The following is a 21698-nucleotide window of genomic DNA, read 5'->3' as shown; positions in this document are numbered from 1 at the left end:
AAGAACTTTTTGTGTGTTTATATTATCTTCCTTTATGTAACTTAAAGGCTTCATAAATAAAGCAAGGCAATTTTACAGTTTTAATAGATATGGGGTAATAATTTAAATGGTTTGCTATTAGTGCTTTTATGTGGACTTTATTGTAAAAGCAGTGTCTGATTTTCAATTTATGAAAATGTAATGGTTAAAAACATGTGGTATTTATGCTTTAAGCCATGTAATTCTTTCAAATGTGTCAATTAATTGACTATATACATAGGTTTTTTTTCATCCTCCTAAAAATAATGAGTTGAGTAAACATTTAATAGGATTTCTGGTAAAATGATATTCTACATGCATGATGAAGAAACATTATGTAGTACAGATTTGTTCTACATATCCAAATGTATATTCTAAAAACAGTGAGGGCTTTTTAAAAAACAATTCAGAAAACATTGTGTTCTTAGACTCAAAACTATTAAAATAATTTGGTTTTAGGTGATTATCAATTGATAGCTTTATTTCTTATGGTATTTTTTTTGTCTTTCTATAGGGCTGAAAGACACACAGAAGTCTTCATGGATATAGTTGATACATTTAATCATTTAATTCCTACTGAACACTTAGATGATGCCCTATTTCTAGGATCCAACCTGGAGAATGAAGTCTGTGAGGATTTTAGTACAAGTCAAAATGTCTTAGAGGACTCGCTGAAGAACATGCTCAGCGATAAGGATCCTATGCTAGGATCTGCAAGTAACCAGTTCTGTTTGCCTGTTTTGGATAGCAATGATCCCAATTTCCAGATGCCTTGTTCAACAGGTAATTCTTACTTTTTTTTTTTTTTTTTTTTTAGTCTGCAATTTAAAATAAAAACAATTTTCAGCAGCATTTTTTTTTTTTTTTTTTTGATGAGAGTAGTACATTTAGGGTTCTTTTCTTTGAATTTAGAGCTTTTCCAGGCATCAGAATTAGAATTTAACTAAATTTTCTTTCAAGGAGTGTGGAATTTATGAGACTAGGGTAACATATATTATCCAAAGTGGGGCATTTTTTGAGAATTTCAGGGGGTGCTGTTATAATTATATCATGACAGCAGGTATAAATTGGAATTCTCCCTAATATAGGGATTGCCTAAAATTATGACATGATGCCACCTTGAGCTGCTAGAGTCAAGGGCAGTAGCTGATTTGACCTTTCTTAGTGTCCCTTCTGTTCTTCGTATTTAATATATCATGCACTCCCACCAGATTTTTCAGTATTTTATACATGTATTTCAAATCCAGAGAAAGAACTCTAGACCTGTGCTGTCCAACATAATAACCACTAGCCACATACAATTGTCACTTTAGAAGAGTCTTGTCCTAACTGAGATGTGCTGTAAAATGCACACTAGATTCTAAAGATTCAGTATGAGGAAAATAATGTAAAATATTTCATTCGATTTTTTTTTAATGTGATTAACGTGTTGAAGTTATATCTTGAATTTTTTCAGTTAAATAAAATTTTGTTGAAATTAATTTCACCTGTTTTCTTTTAACCTTTTATTTAAAGTGACTACTTGAAAATTTAAAATTACATATATGGCTTGCATTATATTTCCATTGGATAGCACTGATCTAAGATCCATAGTTGAGAGATTGAAGCTAGTAACTTTCTAGAAAGCTAGACTAATTCATAAGAAATTACATGAGAGAAATATATTTATAGTTTTTTTTTAAATAAAGCAAAATCATATGGTAAACTTTGGGGCAAGTAGTTATTCTTTAAGGTAAAATTAGATAAAAGAAAGTTTCAAAGGGGGAAGTAAGGCTTTCCCTCATTATTCCCTGGAGTAGCTCAACAGATTTATGTGGTGTTGGTCTGTTTTTCAATGACTCTAGACTTCTGCACTAGTTTTTCATTATATTGTTCATTTCCTTTTAATATTTTCTACCTAATATTGCAATATTAAAGTTTGAAATAGGTGGCTTGCTATTCATCCAGAAATTGTCAAATTACTCTGCCCAAAGATCTCCACACTTTGGCTACTGAAAGTCTTCATTTGAATTGCTGTTATAGTGTATTTTTGAATTACCTACATTGTGTTGTGTTACCATATAGGTTTACATTGTTTTTGTTGTTGTATTCTAAATGTTTTAAAACTTCAAAAATTTTGTTTTATGCATGCATTGTTCAAGTTTTTTTACTTTGGCTCCTGTGTCAGTACAGTGTATTTAATTATCTTATTGTCAAGACAGTTTGGTTGTACAGAGTTTTACAGTTCAAACTCAGAAAAAAACCATTATTGAATACTTAAACGTGCTTGTTACTGAAAATACAGTTACTGTCATTCATGTTATACTGGGCCTGGAAATCAGCAAATATATCATCTTGTTAACCTTCTTTACTTGTACAATTCCAGCCTTTTAGTAATACCAGTATTACTACTTGCTACCTTTTTTTTAATTGAATTTTGTTGATATGAAAAGCTTTAATTATGTAAAAAGTCTCTTTTTGTTGACTATTTCTTTTGCTAATAGGAGACTTAGAGCATCTTTATTGAAGTACTTAATTTTTTTTGAGGTATGATAATTACTGTGATTCACTTATCTAGTAAATTTTAACATTTTATTTAAGAAAAGTAGAATTATTTTCTAAGTTTTCTTATTTTAAATTTATTGCTACAATTTATCTTTGTTCTGAAGCAGAACTGTTTGTGTGTATATATGTATATATAGTATGTATGACTTTAGGATATGTAAGAGGATATGTGGGGGAAACTTAAAATACAAAACTGTCTAGAATTGTTTAGATTTCATTGTGCAATGAGGTAGGGTATTTATCTTGATTGCTTCGATGTTACTTTTTCCCATGGGGATATTTGATTTAGTATATATTTTCTAATGATAGCAAAATGGAAAACACTTTTTTAAAATTTTGCTTTGAAATAATTTTAGATTTGAGAGTTGCAAAGAAGAAATGTTATTGTAAATCATTTAGTGAAAACCCTCTGTGGCCAACTTACAACTTTCAGCTATCCACAAACTATTTAACATTTTGCTGTAGGATAAAAAGGACCTAGTTCTACCTAGATGTTTGCTTCTAGCTCTGTAGATTTTTACTAATTGTCTTGACTGAAGCTGAGCAGGGAGATGACTGTCAGCGTTCCTCAGGCTTTCAAGTGAATCCTATTGATTATGTTAACCTTGGTTTTGACAGTGCTAAAATTAGCAAAGAAAACAACTGCTATATCTTGTTCTCTTACGCCAAACCAAGCTGATTTTTTGTAGTTGTTAAGAACAGTTTTTTGTTGACATGGTTGAGTGACCTTCAATATATTCCAACATCTCCGGAATCATAAAGTAACTTTTAAAATTATAAGACTCGGAAAGAAACATGAGATTACTTCTAGTGTTGTCAGAAGCTCAAAAGTCAGGATGCTAATTATTTGATTTTGATTCTTTTGACTGTAAAGTTTTCTTTATGTAACTGCAGTGTCAGCATATGGGTTTTAGATTTGTAATGAAGTAATACATTTTTTAAAATAAAACTTCAGTGGGAAAAATCATTTAAGTATTGGGGAAATGTTTGATCTTGTTGATCAAACCAATTACTAGTATTAAAATCCTGTCATTGTCTTTTTCCTACTAAATCTGTCCTTTTAAAAAGTAAAAAAAAAAACCTTCTTGTTGTTAATACAATATTTTCCCAAGTACTAGGTTCAAGATACTGGGGGGGAAATATAGATATGTGTGTGTGTGTGTGTGTGTGTGTGTGTGTATAAAATTTTGAAAGCTTGATGATTAAGTATTTCTAGTTATACTTACAGGGTTTTGGTGAAAGTGCTATGTTTAGAAGAGCAAACAGAAAAGAGACACTTTGTAGAATTAGAGATATAATATACTGGACAAGAGGAAATGCTTGAAGGTAAAAAGAGGACATAATAGTAGCCAGAGATGCTTGAAAGTTTGTCACTTTGGCAAGGGATTTTACTTCTTTTTGGATAATGGGAAAGAACTATATCTAGTAGGTAGCAGTTAGAGAGAGGTAGAATTTGATTGGCTAAAATGAAAAGCCTGCAGTTCCAAAAAATAGCGTAATAGTTTTTCTAGGGAAATGGGATTTACCTTCTTTGGGGATATCATCCCCTATACTGAGGTTTTTCAGGGATTCATGCATCAAATAGTTGTTCATTTAGTAGGCGACTTTAAAGTCTGTTTTAACATAGTGTCTCAGTTACTTCTTCCTTACTAAAAATTAGACCGTTTAACCCTAAATCCTGCAGGCTTGATACACTTCATTGCTGCTTTAAATTATTTGAAATACAACCTCAAAGCATAGTGATAACTACATTTATGCAAGCAGCTTTCATTGTTCTTAATTCATCACTTCTTACCATCTTATTTCTTATGCTTACTCTGTGTTATAGGCTCTTCTGTTTTGACATTTTTAACAGGACATGTCAGTTCTTCTCAAACAGGTATTTTCATTAATTAATGATTGTGTCTTTAATACCAGAATTAACAGAATTGAACTCAGTTAAAACAAGATATAACATAAATAGTAAAATACCACTGTGTAAATTCAGGAAACCAAAAGGAAGTGAGTTTCTAGCAAAGGACAAAGATTTGTAATTTATGTTTTTCGTATGTGTATTTTGTGACTTTTGTCAGATTTATCTCTACTTGATACTGCTGACTTTGCTTTCCTTAGCTTGATGCAATATAACACAAATATATTTTAATTTTACTTTGCACTGACTGAGCATTTAATTTTTTCTTCTTAATTTAAAATGTGAAATAAAATTAATCTTGTATTCATTACTGTGTTCCTAATATCTTACATTCCACTATTACTCTGAAAGCCTGTTGTTTCACTTAAAAACAAAAAACAAAAACTTTTTGTCAAGACAAGGATATAATTTTATTCTCTGACCTGCTGATTGCATTAAAACAAACTTGTATTTCTATGCTGTCACATCAGACTTCATTTTCTAAGGTCTTGGGCAATAAAATTCTAAGGCATTATGTCCTAGCCTTCTAATATCTGTTGTTGCTGATAGGTGATCTGATTCTTGCATGAGATTTGTTGTATTGTTATGTAGCCTTCCCTACACTTCCAGCTTGGTATCTTATTATCTTTTGGTGGTTAATCTTTATTTTTGTGGGGCTCTTTGGTGAGACTTCTTCATTTGGGTAGTGATTATTTCAGCTCAGGAAAATTTTGTCTTTTCCCTACAAATCCTGGTTGATTCTTCTGGTTTCATTGCCTATGTTTCTTACCTAGTTTTAGAGATATGCTGTCATATTTTCCATCTTTTTGATTTAATATTTTAACAAGTAATAATTTTAACTATTGTATTACTATTTCTGGAGTCCTTACCTTCTCTTTATTCATACTGTATTATACTGATAAGAACAGATACTACACTTGAGCTTAGCCAAAAGCTGAGTTGATCATACTATTTTTGAATAGTGTTGTTGTTACAGAGATAGTGTCGTTTTATGCTCTTTTTTTTTTAAAGATTATTTATTTATGCATACAAGAGCTGGGGTACAGGCCAGAGATGCAGGGGGTGAGAGGATTCACCAGAGACAAGTGGGGAACAGAACAGGCAGGCAGACTGAAACACACTGCTGAGGGGCCAGCAGGCAAGACAGGAGAGGTCTGCTGTGCCATGTGGGTAGCTCCCTGGCCGGCTGGAGATCGAACTCATGGCTGCAGAGGTTGCAGATTGCTTCATAGTGTGGTGCCACCAGGGAGGATCCTTTTTTTATAGTCTTAATAACTTACTTATTTTGATTTTTCTTATATTGTTGCAAGCTTCCCCCAGGTATCTGAGTAGTTTTGGTTGCTGATACCTAAAATGTGAGGATACAGAAAATTTAAGTCATAATTTGAGTGGGATAATTGAATTTAACTAGGGAGCTACATTTATTGTAGGGAACTTTTTTTTTTTTTAAAGATTTATTTTTTATTTATACAAGAGCCAGGGTACAGGCCAGATGTGCAGGAGGGTTAGAGGATTCACCAGAGACAGAGCGGAAACAGAGAAGGCAGACTGACGAAATATACTGCTGAGGGGAGCAGAGGTCTGCTGCGCCATGTGGGACCCTCACTAGCTGGCCGGGATCGAACTGGCGCTGATGAGGCTGCAGACAGCTTCACAGCGCTGTGCTCAACCACCTGAGCCACCAGGGGAGGCCCTGTAGGGAACTTCTAATACCAGGGTGAGATGCATCTTTTCAGTTAGATGGTTACTGTCCTATTACCTCCAGCTTGTTCATTCAGTTTCAGGTTAGGGTGAAAAGATTTTCTTTCTTTTTTTTTTTTTAACAATACTATTTATTTGAGTGGTCAAAGACCTTATCAAGGAAGTTGGACTTCAAGTCTTTTTTTTTTTTTTTTTTTAAGATTTATTTATTTATACAAGCACTGGGTACAGTCAGAAGCACGGGAGGGTGAGAGAATTCACCAGAGCCAGAGCGGGGAGCAGAACAGGCAGAAGGACCGAAGTACACTGCTGAGGGGAGCAGCGGACAGCAGGAGAGGTCTGCGCGCCATGTGGGACCCTTGCTGGTGTCCAGGGATCGAACCGGTGCTGCAGAGGCTGCGGGCAGCTTCGCAACCCAGTGCTCAACCGCTGCGCCACCGGGGAGGCCCTGAAAAGATTTTCTTGCCTGGTATTAAGTGCTTGGCTGTGGTTTTGCTGGCTACTAAAGTTGGGGAAGGGATAAAGTTGAGCTTTTAAAATTAGGCCTCTTATTTATTTATTTATTTATTTTTAAAAAGCCCACCTCACTGCCAGTGCTCACTATCATTCTGTTCCTAGAAACTAACATTTGTTGAATGAGGTTGTTCCCTTTTCAGCTGCAAATTTTTGGCTCTAGGCTATGCTGTTCATGCTTTCTATTACTAATACCAGTTTTTCATCTTGCAGAAATATGTTGAAATCTTTCATGTTTCTTGGCTTTCTAATCCTTGTTGTTATAGAGTTTTACCTTTTATTTGCTTATTCTCAATTTAATGTGATTTATGGAGAATGAGGGGATATGCAAATCTGCCATATTCAATCAGAGGCCCTTTTAATTAAGCTGTAATAAATAGAAACATTTTGATATTCAGTGATTCTTACTTGAAGATTTTGGAACTCTGTCCATTATTATCTTGCCTTTGTCAGTGTTGAATTGTACCCTGTAGTTTAATTTTTTTCTAAGTTGGTTGTATTTGTTCACTTTTCAAGATTTCTTGACCTATTAGTAATTTTAGTCTTTGGTTAGTGATAAAGCTACTAACAAACTTCTCAGAATTTGCAAGATGTTATTTAGGGTTCATCAGAGAAACAAAACCAATAAGGTATTGTCTGTGTAGGTAGGTAGTGAGAAATATTGATTAATATTGGTTTATTTTGAGAACTTTGTCTATGCAGTTGTGGAGGCTGGCAAGCTGCAAATCTGCCAGGGTAGATTAATAGACTGGAGATCCAAGAAAGAATTATGTTGCGGCTTTCATCTGAAGGCTCTCTGGAGCCAGAATTCCCTCTTTTGGGGGAACCTCTGTCTGTTTTCTCTTAAAATCTTCTTCTGGTTTGATGAGACCCTCCCACAGTATGGGGGTAATCTTATACACTCAAAGTCTACCAGCTTGAATGTTAATTGCATTTAAAAAACACCTTCATAGGGCCTCCCTGGTGGCGCAGTGGGTTGAGCACAGCACTGTGAAGCTGTCTTCAGCCTCTGCAGCACTGGTTCGATTCCCAGCCGGCCAGGGAGATACCCACATGGCGTGGCAGACCTCTTCTGTCTCGCCCGCTGTTCCCCTCAACAGTGTACTTCAGTCTGTCTGCCTTTTGTGCTCCCTGCTCTGTCTCTGGTGAATCCTCTCACCCTCCCATGCTCTGGCCTGTACCCCAGTTCTTGTATAAAAATAAATCTTTAAAAAAATAACACACCTTCGTCGTAACATTTAGATTGGCTTTTTCACTAAATATCTGGGCACTGTGGCATTACCAGTTTATATCAATATGTAATATTAATTAAAGCAGGCCTACCAAACTTTGAGAGCCTAATAAATTATTCATTGAACTGTCAGTTTATGTATGTTGTCATGAAACTTATTTTAGTGTCACTTTTTGAGAAAGTGGTTTCAAAGGGGAATTTCTGGCAGAGGCTCCTTTATAAAACCCATGGGTCTTTTCTTTCATAAAGGATTGTATATAAAGAAAGTTGATAAAGTAGCTAATATGTGTGGGTGTTAATGTACCAAGTGCTATAAAAAATACTTTGTCACCATTATTTCATTAACTATTGACAAATCCCTAAGACCCTTAGGTTTTTATTTAAAAAAAAAAAACCACAACACTGAAGACTGAAGTGAAAGATTCACTGGTTCAACATGGCAGATTTAGATAAATATTTTTAATCTTTTTTATAGCTGAATAAACTGAGGGTTTGAGAGTGCTTAATTAATTTCCTAAATTCACTAATAGTTAAGTTATAGAGCTTGTACTGGAATAGATTTTAAGTCTTGCTTTCAGAGATCAGGACTCTAAACTGCATCCCAAAGTTCATTTGGCTTCATTCAGTAAGTTAAGATGAAGTTGTTTTTTTTTTTTTTAATTTTGTTTTTAAAAGAACAAAGGCCATAGTTGCTATCTTTCCTTTACAAAGAATGTGTTTTTATTGGAGGGTTTATAAATGCCTGAAATAGTTTTTAACTATTTAAGACTAAGGGGGTTTTAGAGAGAGATATCAGCCACTGATTTAGTCACTCATGAATTATAGTATTCTCTAATGATAACCCTTTTTCATGTGCCAACAGGTAGAAATATAAGTCATATAAATCATAATCAGACATAATATTAAGGATGCTATTGGGTGATATATGAGCGGGAAATCTGACTTCACTGTACATACAGTTGAAGAAATTGAAGCTTACAAATAAACCTTAACTTGAAGAAATTTTGTTAAAAATGTTTTATTCACTTATTGAATTTCTGTTTTGTAGCAGTTAGTTTCCAGAGAGTGGATATAAATATTGTATAAAACAAACCTGGTCCATATTCTTAGGGAGCTTAAAGTTTAGTATAGAAATATTTTTTTCCTGATTTTACAGAAGATGCTAAAAAGGCTACTTATTTGACATAATTTATTCAGAGAGGTAATGTGCCATTGGCCTTGCATGTCATTTCTTGCTTGGTATGCCAAGAATGTAAGGTCCTGAAGACTGACTGAATCATTTTTGAAAGCTTGTCCATTTTAAAAACTCGTTTATAGCAAACAACCTTGAAGTATAAGGTGATGTTTATACCTTTACCCAAGAAAATGCACAGGTTTGCTTACTGGCTCTCTATAAAGGCTGTAAATTTTTCACACTTCCTCTTCCTCTTCTATCTCAAACTCATTGTGTGTGTAGACATCTGTCTAGACCCACCAGTATTGGCCATATGGAATGTGTTCTGGGGGAAGGAGAGGGGGTTGTAAAGGGAACTAATGGAACATCAAGATCATCCTGCTTGCTCATACTACTCACCTGTAGTATCATGTCTTTCGTCAGCAACGTGAATTAATTTTTTAATTTGCAAGTAGTGTAAAATCCCAGGCCCTTCATAGTTGTTGATATTATTGTGTTTAAACTTAGAAATGATTCATGTGGATTTATCAAGCACTTTAATCATTAAATGATAAAGAAATAATTTAAATAGCGCCATCAAGATGAAGATTGCTTTATCTGTGTTGTTCATACAGGCAGTAAAGTTGTTTGTAGCCCATAATAAATTTTCAGTAAATTAAATTAAAAACAGTAGCAACAAAAACACAAAGAAAGGCAAAAAGTAGGGCTACATAGTTGCTATGTAAGTTGTTAGGATAGTAAATAACATGCTTGCTGCAGCTATGACATAGCTTTTGCTCTCAAATTTCTTGTGGTCATTATGGAAGGGGAAAGCATTCTAAGATAAAAAATTGGTTTCCTCAAGGCACAATCAAATCCAGTGTCCAGGAAAAGGAGAACTGTTTCTGACACTACAACTAGAAAAAGGTTTATCATGACATGTAATATATTTTCAATGAAAATAGATCGTTTCACTATAATTTTTCTCACTACAGTAGTATTATAAGGACTAAAAAATGGTTGGATCCAATCCCAGGGTAGATTTTAGACTATCTTTCAAACAACTTCCCTTGAATATTGTTCTTCACACCAGATTTTTTAAATGTATTAAAGGCAAGGTGAGTTATAGAATACTTCCTGAGAACTGTTGGGAATGTAGCCATTCCCCACTACCTCCCCACTACCCACCTTTTTTTTTTTTTTTTGCCAGCTAAGCACATAGGCATAAGCTTTACAAACAGAGTCCTGTATAGGATTATGTAAATTTAAAGGCTCTGATGGGGCATTTAAGTAGGAGACTGTTCTGTTCTCCCTGGGTAAAGGAGGACAGAGCTAAGATTTTCCTAGGAAAATCTTTTGGAATCCTCTGTGATATGCAGGTGGACAGGAGAAACCTTTAATCTCAGACAAAAATGAGTTCATTTTCGCATTTATAATTTTTGTTTTATAGCTCATGTTTTAAAGTGGCAACTTGAATAAAATTCATAGATTTGTGTTCTTTAGTACCAGTCAGTTATTCTTGCTGCTTTCTTTTAGTCACAGGTAAATTGCACAAACCCTTGTTGCCATTTTCACCATAATCACTGCCTGGATTTCTTTGGTGTTTTTAGGGCCTGTGCTTTCTAATACTTGTACAAACTCTTGTACTTCTTTTTTCTTCCATATTTATTTGCCTTAGTTGGAGAATGTTTTTGAATAGATTAGGAGCTACTGGTATTGCTACTGGCCTCTGCTGTCTCTTTTCTACTCTCTTTTTCTAATTTTGATTTCTTTATTATAGGCTTGTTATTACAGTGTTTTTGTACAGCTTGAATGATGACTTAGTTACCAAATGTATACTTATATAGTAGGAGTGATAAATTGTCATGGCATGATTAGTAGTAAAATAAAGAAATAGCCAAAAATAATGACATTGTTCTAAGCATGATTGATTCACTCCTTTTTTCCTGGTAAAGTTATCTTCCTGTAACCAAAGTCTGAGATAGGGCCAGATCATTCTACCAGTTGCATTGCACAACTTCAGTGGCTACCAGTCAGAGAACACAGTGTTTATGAGTTGAGGGATAGCTTCAGGGAGTGAGCATTAATTTATACATACGTATTTTTATGTAAAATGATGTTGGGGTTGGGGGTACTTCCTGGTGGCCTAGGGGTTAAAGTCTTAACACTACCACTGCTTCAGTCAAATGGTCAAAGCAGCTTGAGTTAAACACCCACCAGGGAGCTAACTCATATGGCAGAGCAGACCTCTCTTGTCTTGCCCATTGTTTCCCACAGAAGTGTATTTCAGTACATCGGCCTGTTCTACTCTCCACTCCATCTCTGGTGAATCCTCTCACCCCCCCCCCCCACCTCTGGCCTATACCCCAGTTCTTCTACACTAAAATAAATAAAAATCTTACAATCAAGGAATAATTCTTAAAAAAAAATAAAATGATGTTTGGTAATCATTTGATTGTATTGTGATTTTAAGTTTTCTAATATAGGAAAGTGGCACATGTGACAGACAGTAATACTGTTAGTTTGAAAAACTAGTTTACAATTAGATTTCTGTGTGATTACTGAGCTACCACCACTTGGTGGTAGTGTACTCTGATTTCAAGAAAAAAGAAAATATCTCCTGTTTTGAGTTAAAAAGGCCAATTATTTCTCTTCCCAGAATTAAGTATGATTTTATAGCTGTTCTCACAGACAAGAAATAGTCATTTTTTTGTAATTTAAAAATGTGACAAAAGTCATAAGAGCTGAGTGGCACAAAATTTGGGGGGATTACATATCAGATATTAAATGTGTATTAATATTCAGCTAAAAAGAATATAACAGACATGAGTCAGTTTTCAGAAAGTATGAATTTGTTTTTTTTTTTTTTTAATAGAGGCATGTTTTATTTATTTATTTGTTTGTTCGTTTGTTTCGTTTATACATGCACTGGGTACAGTCAGAAGCGCGGGAGGGTGAGAGAATTCACCAGAGCCAGAGCGGGGAGCAAAGCAGGTAGAAGGACCAAAGTACACTGCTGAGGGGAGCAGCGGGTGGCAGGAGAGGTCTGCGCGCCATGTGGGATCCTGCTCCGGTGGCTGGGGAGCAGCCAGGGATCGAACCGGCGCCGCAGAGGCTGCGGGCAGCTTCGCAACCCAGCGCTCAACCGCTGCGCCACTGGGGAGGCCCAGAAAGTATGAATTTGAATTTGCTTTTCTGTAGTCATATTTCCAGGTTAGCTTTCTCATGCTTTTTCAAAATTCATAACTCTGCTGATACAGGATGATACTAGGGTGAGCCTGATTTCTGAGTCTTGCTTTTGTACAGATACATGAAAGTGTTTTTAAATTCCATGTCCTAGAATATTTTGAAAGTATGTGTTGGCTTGCTTATTCTTAACCATTTTATGTTGTGAATCTTTTCTCCTTTGTACCTCTTCCTTTCTTGCAAGTGAATTCCTTTTAAGATCATTCTTTAACCACAAATGATTAAATATGATTGATAACACTAGCAGTTCTGGAACTGTTTGTATTTTTCAAAGTGGTTTTTTCTGTTGCAGAGTTTGTACTGGAGGCTTGCAGACTTTCACATAGTGAAGTAAAAATACTTCTGTGGTACTGCATATGGATAATAGGTAGTTTTTGGAGTAGAAAGATCATTTTTGTGATTTAAAAGACCCTATCATAGGGTTCTATATAATAATTGTTTAATGTGATAGCAACTATGACTTCTCAGAGTCATAGAATATTACTGCATACTGGAAGTATACAAGTTGATATTTAACTTAAGTACTAAAAAAGGAGATAATGTATGAACAGCTTTTAAGTCTTTATTACAGTAGTGAATTATTCTTGCTTAATTTAAAAATCTGGCATAAAGTAAGTCAAGGAGCCTTGAATAAATGCTTTTTTTTTTTTTGGAATTTCATTGTTTTATTTTTTATTTTTTTAATTTAAATTTTATTTTTATATTCGCCATACAATTACAACCCCCTTATTTGACCCCAATCTCTCCTTTCCCCGCCCCCACCCCCCCTAGAGTGTCTCTGGTTCATAGTTGTTTGTTGGTTTTGATTTTTTACTTCTTATAGTTATTCTTTTTCCTGGTCCCTTATTTAAGTTTTCTCTAGATTCCTGCTATGAGTGAGACCATCCGGTATTTTTCTTTTTCTTTCTGGCTTATTTCTCTGAGCATGATCCCTTCCAGCTCCATCCATGTTGCTACAAATTGCATGTGTTTATCTTTTTTGAATGCTGAGTAATATTCCATGGTGTATATGTACCACATCTTCTTGATCCAGTCATCTATTTTTGGGCATTTGTTAGCTATTGTAAACAGTGCTGCTGTGAACATAGGGGTGCAGGTGCTCTTTGGAATTGATGTTTCTATGTCCTTTGGGTAAATACCTAGGAGTGGAATTGCTGGATCATACGGAAACTCTATGTTTAGTAGGTCAAGAAATCTCCACACAGCTTTCCATAGTGTTGGACCAGTTTGCACTCCCACCAATAGTGCAGGAGAGTTCCTTTTTCTCCACAACCTCGCCAACATTTGTTGTTGCTAGTTTTTTTAATATGTGCCATTCTCACTGGTGTCAGATGGTATTGTAGTTTTGATTTGCATTTCCCTGATTACAAGTGATGTTGAACATTTTTTCATATGCCTGTTGGCCATTTGCATTTCCTCTTCAGAGCAGTTTCTTTTTAGCTCTTCTGCCCATTTTTTTCTAATTTATTTATTTATTTTTAAAAGGCTTATTTATTTATGCAAGATTTATTTATTTATTTATACAAGCACTGGGTACAGTCAGAAGCGCGGGAGGGCGAGAGAATTCACCAGAGCCAGAGCGGGGAGCAGAGCAGGCAGACTGAAGTACACTGCTGAGGGGAGCAGTGGGCGGCAGGAGAGGTCTGCGCACCATGTGGGACCCTCCTCTGGTGGCTGGGGAGCAGCCGGGGATCGAACCGGCGCTTCAGAGGCTGCGGGCAGCTTCGCAACCCAGCGCTCAACCACTGCGCCACCGGGGAGGCCCTTCTGCCCATTTTTTGACTGGATTATTTTCTTTGTTTTTGTTGATTCTCATCAGCTCTTTGTAGATTTTTGTGATCAGTCCTTTATCATTAGTGTTGTGTGCAAAAGAGTAAATGCTTTCTTGACCTTTGTTTTGATCTTTGTTTAATTAATCCCATTAGTTTTATTCTTACTGTTTTTTGTTCCCAATCGGGAGAAAAATGAGTAATACATTTACTAAGCCTGTATTTTGCCATCTTTTGAGGATGTTGACCAAAGAGAAGTTCTGATAAAAGGTATGAATTAGTCTGAATCTGTGATTCTTCTTTTTTTTTTTTTTTTAAAGATTTATATATTTATTCATACAAGCACTGGGCACAGTCAGAAGCGCGGGAGGGTGAGAGAATTCACCAGAGCCAGAGCAGGGAGCAGAGCAGGCAGAAGGACCGAAGCACACTGCTGAGGGGAGCAGCGGGCGGCAGGAGAGGTCTGCGCGCCATGTGGGACCCTCCTCCAGTGGCCGGGGAGCAGCCGGGGATCGAACCGGCGCCGCAGAGGCTGCGGGCAGCCTCGCAACCCAGCGCTCAACCACTGCGCCACCGCGGAGGCCCTGATTCTTCTTATGGAATCTTGAGGATGAGACTGCTGGCTCATTGGCCCCAGAGAGAGATTAGCTTGTTGAGGACTGTAGCTCTGGCCCAACTTCCTTATCCTAGCAGTGGATGAGTACTTTCCAGCCATGAGTTAAATTTCCTAATTTCTTTGCAGTGGCAGATTCTTACTAGAGAGTACGGAATCCCTACTTACCTAGATTTCCCCAAAGATCGAGGTATGTTCATCCTTTCTGGCTGCCTGGTTTTCATTTCTGTGTTCCCTACGTCAGACTCACTATTCTTTCCCTAGTCTGTTGCTGCCATGGATTTGGTTCTTACGGGTTTTGGCTCATTGGGTCATATTAATAAAAATTTTTAGCCTTTGGTTTGTGACTGAATTCAGCTGGGGGAGACAGAAAATGCCAAATAACAGTGTTATAAAACTAAAAATGATTTATTTTGTCATGCCCAGGAATGATTGAGAGTTGCTATGGAGCTGTATGGTATCAGAGCAATAGCTCCACCATGTATGAGTCCTGTTTCATTTCACCTCATAGTTTGAAATGGCTGTTCCAGCTATGAAGTTGGCCTCTGGTCAGTAAAAGAGAAAAGGGAAAGAGAGAGGTATGCTCTCTTTCAGTATAATCGCATCCTGAGCTGCTTGTACCATTTCTCCTTACCTTCCATTGGCTGTAACTTAGGCAGTGGCTTCATCTAACAGTAAGGTAGATTGAAAAGTGTAGTCTCTAATATGGGTGACCATGTGCCTGATAGAAAAACAGGAATTCTCTAGTGAGTGAGGAAGACTGGCTGATTGGATATTGAGCAGCAGCTAGTATTGTCAAGCATAGTTTTCAGCTGTGGCTTACTTACACTGTCGGGAGACTAAAGATCAGTACCTCTTTCTTGGTTAAGCCCCACCCCAGGTCACAGGTTATCCTGAGTAAGGGGTGGGAGCTGGGGGTAGGAGGTGTAGAATACTTCACTTGTTTTCAGAACTGTTCCTGCTTCATTTGTCTAAGACTTTTCTAGGTTACATTTCTACTTTTTACCTCTAACTAATGGAACTTGTGTCTCAGTTAATAAATTTCAGGTCTTTGTTTATAGATCATGATTTTCTGCATCAAAATTTTAGATTGGGGTTGGGGGTGAGAGAGTGAGTGTCAGAATTGCTACTTACGTTTATGAAGCTTCTTTTAATTAAGGTGGCGGTATCCAAACATTTTGAAAGAATATGTTTATCATTTTGGGATGTTCTTTGATACTTGTATGTATATTTATGCAGTTATTACATGTTTATAACCCATACAGTGAACTTAAAAATGACATGCTATAGATAATATAAATGGTATTCATACTTAAAATTATTAAAATAAATTCAATGAAAACTTTTTATTTCAGTCTGATCATTTATTTTTGAAAATTTCATTTGTCATTCTGATATAATCTTTCATATATCAGATTCTAAGTAGAGTTAATTTAGATGCTTGATTTTAATAACTATCTTAATGAATGACAGGAAGAAATTCAATTTATTCTCTACTTAGTTGTAATCCTAAATTTTTGTTTCTGTCTGCCAAGTATGTAAATGCTTTCATTGCAGCTTAGATGGAACATTTCTGTCATCTTCGGTGTGTTTGTTCTTTTCAACCAATAGAAAGTTGTTATATGTTTTAAAATACTAAAGCATTTTGGTTCAAAAAAATCACTGAAACTTTTTATGTGTAAAAATTTCAAAGTGCTAGCTAAGAGTATTTATAGGTGCCATAATTTATTTTTAGTCACAAATTACATAATCATGGAAACAATTCTAAACATCAGTTTTCCTAGCCCAGCTTTCTTTTTGAAAATTATTTTTTTACTCATTACTAAAATGTCACCTTTATCTACAAGGGACAGATTAAAGATGTTTATTTTTAATATGACATATCACATAGAGCTATGAAGCTTGACCACTACCTCACACCATACACAAAAATCAACTCAACATGGATTAAAGAACTAGACATAAGACCTGAAACCATAAAATACATAGAAGGAAATATAGGCGAAACACTACGTGATATGCACATCAAAGACATCTTTACAGACACATCACCCAAAGCAGTGATAGTGAAGGCAAAGATAAACAGCTGGGACTACATCAAATTAAAGAGCTTCTGCACAGCAAAATAGTCTAAAAATTCTTAAAGAAATTTTCTGTGAGTTATTGGAGAGCTAAGATTTTAATAGTCACTTCTCATCATTAAAATTAATATAAACCATCAGTTGTGTATCAGGATTTTTATAAAGATGTTAAAGGCGTTCATACTGATGACATCTTATAGCAATGCAGTGTATTGAAGGCAAATCAATGCATAAGGTTATCAACTTGTACTTTATGGAATTCTCACTTAGAGTCTAGATAAATTTTGACTGATATGAATCTAGTAATATATAGCAGTTTGATTAAATGTTATTAGAGCTTAATTTCTGACCTTACGTGTACAGTCTCTTTGGAAGACCACCTGTTTGTTTATTTTTTAAAATTTATTTTAATTGAGGTAAGATTTAGATACCCCATCAGGTGTTGCCACTGTAGTGCTTAATATTTATAGTGAAAACTGTTACAGGGTATCTATTGAAATGGTAAGGTATTTTATTTAGAGGTAGTACTTTTTAAAAGTATATTGACTTATTTTTTTCATATATTCTCCCCTAAAGAGTTTTTGTTAATTGGCTTACCTTCATAAAACCAGGGAATTCCTGGTAAAATGTAAATGTTGTAAGTCATTTTGGTCACTGTGATCATCCTTGACTTTAATTTTAGTTTCTTGCCCATAATTTTCTTTTGCTTTTTTTTCTTATTTTTCTTTTTTTTAATAATACTTTTGCTTATAATATTTTAAGGCCACTTTACATTTGGTTTGAACAAAGTTGTTTGTAAGTCAATTACATTCTGTTTAATGCCCAACAAGCTTATTTTTTCTTAAGCTATTATTTTTTCTAAAATGTTACTTTCGTATTTTGAAAATTTAAAACATACTGAAACAGAAAGACTAGGGAATGTATATATACATTTAATCATTATCAAATTCAACAGTTATTACAGTTTTTGCTATATTTACTACATCCATTTATTAATTTACCAACTCATTTATTCAGTCTCTCCACTTGTTTAGTGTTACTTCACTGTGCATCTTTCAAAAAGGATTTCTCAACAATACCATAAGAAAAGAACAATTTCCAAAAATCTAATGTACTGATTTGTTCAATATTGCCACTGGTCCCTAAAACAATCATTTTCACTTGATTTGTTAAATGAAGATGTAATTAAACATCTGGTATTTTATTATACTTGGAAGCCTCCCATATCTTTTTCCAAGTCACACTGGATTTTTGAAGGAATGAGACCCAATGTCAGTTAGGGATATCCCATATTTTGGACTTTGATGTTAATGTCTGTGGACTTGTTCTTCTATTTTTTTTTATTTCCTGCACATTGTAAATTAGGTTTTAAGCTTGATTAAAGGTAAACATTTTGGTGAGAATCCTTTATAGGTGATACTCCAGTTCGTATTACATCACACCAGAAGTCTTTTTATGTTTGATTTTGATGCTAGATTTTGTTACTGGGTTAAGGTGGTGAAGGACAAATTTCTCCTTCCTAAATACTTGAGATAGCAAATAATCTATAGGGATCTAACTTTGGCAACATGAAACTATAAAGTTAGTGATTAACCATTTCTTCATGCATCCCTTGATGAAACTTGGTAGGATCAGTTGTAGCCAAGTGATGACTATTATTTACTTTGTTGCATTCTTCTGGCAAAGAAAAGTTTATTTCCTGGTTACTCTGAATTATAGTTTCTACTGAACAGGCAGATTAAAGGGAAAGAATTAACATTTGAATACCAATTTATAGAGTAAGGAGTTCATGAAATGATCATATATAGTGCCACAGATGACATATTGCTACTTTCGACTTTCAACTTTTTGTCATTAATGGCTCATGTGTTGTTAAAATAAATTGTTACAATCCTTTTTGTTTTTGATGCTCAAATAGTCCTTTTTTCAATGCTCAGAAAATCTTGTGTTATAAGATGCAGAATGTTTTCTTAAAGTACTCGAGTTGCCTTTTATACTCTGAGATTATTTTGCTTTAATTTTGGCTTCAGAACCCTATTTTCCTGTTCTGTATGTATATTTGCAGTCAATTTCATCATGAAAAATTTCCTGATAAACAGCTTCATCAGGAAATCAAAATGTAAAAAAGAAGTCAGTTTGGTAGGTGATTTTTCCCCAAGGATTAACATTGATAGAAATGTTTTAAATCAAGTTTGACACACACTGGTCATAGGAGAGACGAATTGTCAAATAAATTATCTTGACTAATGGAGAAAGCGATATTAAAAAATTTATGTAATATTTTAGTTGGAAAATAATTATTCCACCTAAATTCCCCAAGATAAAGATAGTTTTAAAACCATTTTTATTTTAACCGTTTTGAATGGGTTATTTTCTAAGATATTTTTGATGGCGCCTCTTTAAAAAAATAGGATGGTGAACGAAATACAGCTTTTAACTATTGACTGAATTATTTTAGGGAATAAATTTTGTATCATTCATTTTCAGTGATATTCTTAGATTCTATTTTATCAAGGTTTTTGGTCCCTACATTAGTTGAACATGAGACAAATACACTTGGAAACAATGTTTTTTAATGACTCATTTTCCCTTTGTTGTTTATTGAGGTAATATACTGGTTTATAACACTTAATGTGATTCAGAGGCATAGTATCACACTTTCTGTCCTTTTATTGTATAATGTTTTGACATCTTTTAGTTGCTCTTTCTCAAATATGAGTTAATAGTGTGGTCTGTCCATCTACTTGAAAGGTCAGAAAACAGATTACTAAAAATAAATGAGCTAAAGTAAGGGGAAGTGCGCATTTATGAATAAAGGGGGTGTGTGTGTGTGTAAGTGCACATTTATGAATAAAGGGTGTGTGTGTGTGTGTGTGTGTGTGTGTAGCACATGGACCAAAATAAACCTCTTTAAAGTTGTTTTTCTCCAAGAACTGTATTTAAAGATTTATTTATTTATGCATACAAGAGCTGGGGTATGAGATGAGTGAGAGGCCAGAGATGAGTGAGAGGATTCACCAGAGACAAATGGGGAACAGAACAGGCAGATTGACCAAAGTACACTGCTGAGGGGAGCAGTGGGAGAGTCAGGAGAGGTCTGCTGCTTCATATCAAAAGATCCCCTTGGCCATCAGGGATCAAACTCTTGCTGCGGAGGCTGTGGATTGCTTCATAGTGCGGTGCTTAACCCCTTGCGCCACCAGGGAGGCCCTTAGACAGAATTATTGACGATAACAGATATTGATGGCTTCTAAATCTGTTATGAAAAGGGATGATATATTTTACTGTATATATAGTTGTTTCAAAGCTATATATATATTCATTTCTTGCTCATTAAAACCCTTACCTAGCTACATTTATGTTTACTTAACAGATTTTTTATATTTATTAGAATTCTCTCCTTGTGTCTTCGAGGTTCTTATAATACATGTGTTCTAAATTTATTCCTGAGTTGACCCTTTTTTCCTTGTCTTTGAAAAAATTTCACATTATTGAGGTATAATTGACATAAAATTCTAAGATTTAAAATTCACTTTGTGTTCATTTCTTCATTGGAATTATGTAAGGATTCCATCCATTTCTGTTAGTTAATATGTCCATAACATTGTATATTTATCTCATTTTTTTGGTGAGAAATTAGAATTATATTCTCTAAGCAAATTTCAATTGCACAGTACAGTGGTATCAACTTTAGTCACCTTTTACATTAGATTCTGAGACCATATTTTTCTAGATGAAAGTTTGGACACTTTTGCTAACCTTAGCCTTTCCCTGGTTGCCCTGTCCCACCCCTGCCAACCATTTCTATTCTGTTCCTGTAAGTTTGACCTTTTTTTTTTTTTTTTTTTTTAAGATTCCACATGCAAATAGTACCATTCAGTATTTTGTCTTAATCTGTCATATTTCATTTAGGATAATGCCTTCAGGGACTATCCATGCCATTCCAAATGGCAGGATTTTTTTTTCTCATGGTTAAATGATAATATTCCATTGAATGTTTTTCTCTTTTTAAACTGTTATTTTATTTAGGTAATAGTGTTGTATATAATTTGTGGCATTGTATATAACTTGGAGATACAGCCTCAAACCTCTTCAGATGTATATTACAATACCATGTCTGCCACAAAAGCACCTAGAGTTATCTTTCCTTCTCCCTCCTCTTCTGGTAGCCCCTGTTCTACAGTCAGACTTGAGGGTTTGTCTTGGTTTAGTTTTTGTATTTCTGTGTTTGTCTTTCTCCTTCTGACTAACTTTGTTTAGCATAATCTGCTCCATTTCTATCCACGTTGTTGCAAATGTCAAAATTTCATCTTTTTTAATAGCTAAGTAATATTCCATTGTGTATATATATACCACATCGTCTTAACCCATTTCTCTGTTCTTGGGGACTTAGGTCGTTTCCATAATTGGGTATTTCCATAATTGGGTATAATTGGGTATTGTAATTATGGTCGTTTCCATAATCGTTTCCATAATTGGGTGCTGCAGTGAACATAGGAGTACACACACACCCCCTTTCATATTATTGTTTTTGCATCTTTTAGATAAATACCTAGGAGTGAGATTGCTGGATTGTAAGGCAGATCTATTTTCAAAACTTTGGGAAGCCTCATACCATACTGTTTTCCATAGGGGCTGGGCATTTCTACCAAAAGTGTGCAAGGGTTCCATTTCCACCACATCCTCACTAAATTCTTGTTGTTTCTGCTCTTTTTCTTATGGACTATTCTCACATGTGTGAGATGCTACCTTATTATGTTTTTGCTTTGTATTCCCCTGATGACAGGATAATTAGCATTTTTTCTTGTACCTGTTGACCATCTTCATGTCTTCTTTGGAAAAGTGTCTGTCTAGCTTTTCCAACCATATTTTCATTGGATTATTTTCTTTTTGTGGGATTTTATGAGTTCTTCATAG

At 35.0% G+C, this 21698-nt stretch overlaps 1 protein-coding gene across 2 annotated transcripts in view; it reads left to right on the top strand.

Moving 5' to 3' along the window:
• Positions 1-519: 519 nt before the first annotated feature.
• Positions 520-21698, top strand: part of PHF3 (PHD finger protein 3) — a 65385-nt gene continuing 44206 nt past the window's right edge. For both annotated transcript variants that reach the window (XM_084228869.1, XM_084228868.1), the window contains exon 1: positions 520-801. In XM_084228869.1, coding sequence (XP_084084995.1) covers positions 558-801 — 244 coding nt within the window. In that variant the 5' untranslated portion in view covers positions 520-557. The remainder of the gene's footprint in view (positions 802-21698) is intronic.

The sequence above is a fragment of the Talpa europaea genome (assembly GCF_964194135.1).
Source record: "Talpa europaea genome assembly, chromosome: 2".
In the NCBI taxonomy this organism is placed as follows: Eukaryota; Metazoa; Chordata; class Mammalia; order Eulipotyphla; family Talpidae; genus Talpa; species Talpa europaea.
This window is presented reverse-complemented; position numbering and strand designations above follow the sequence as displayed.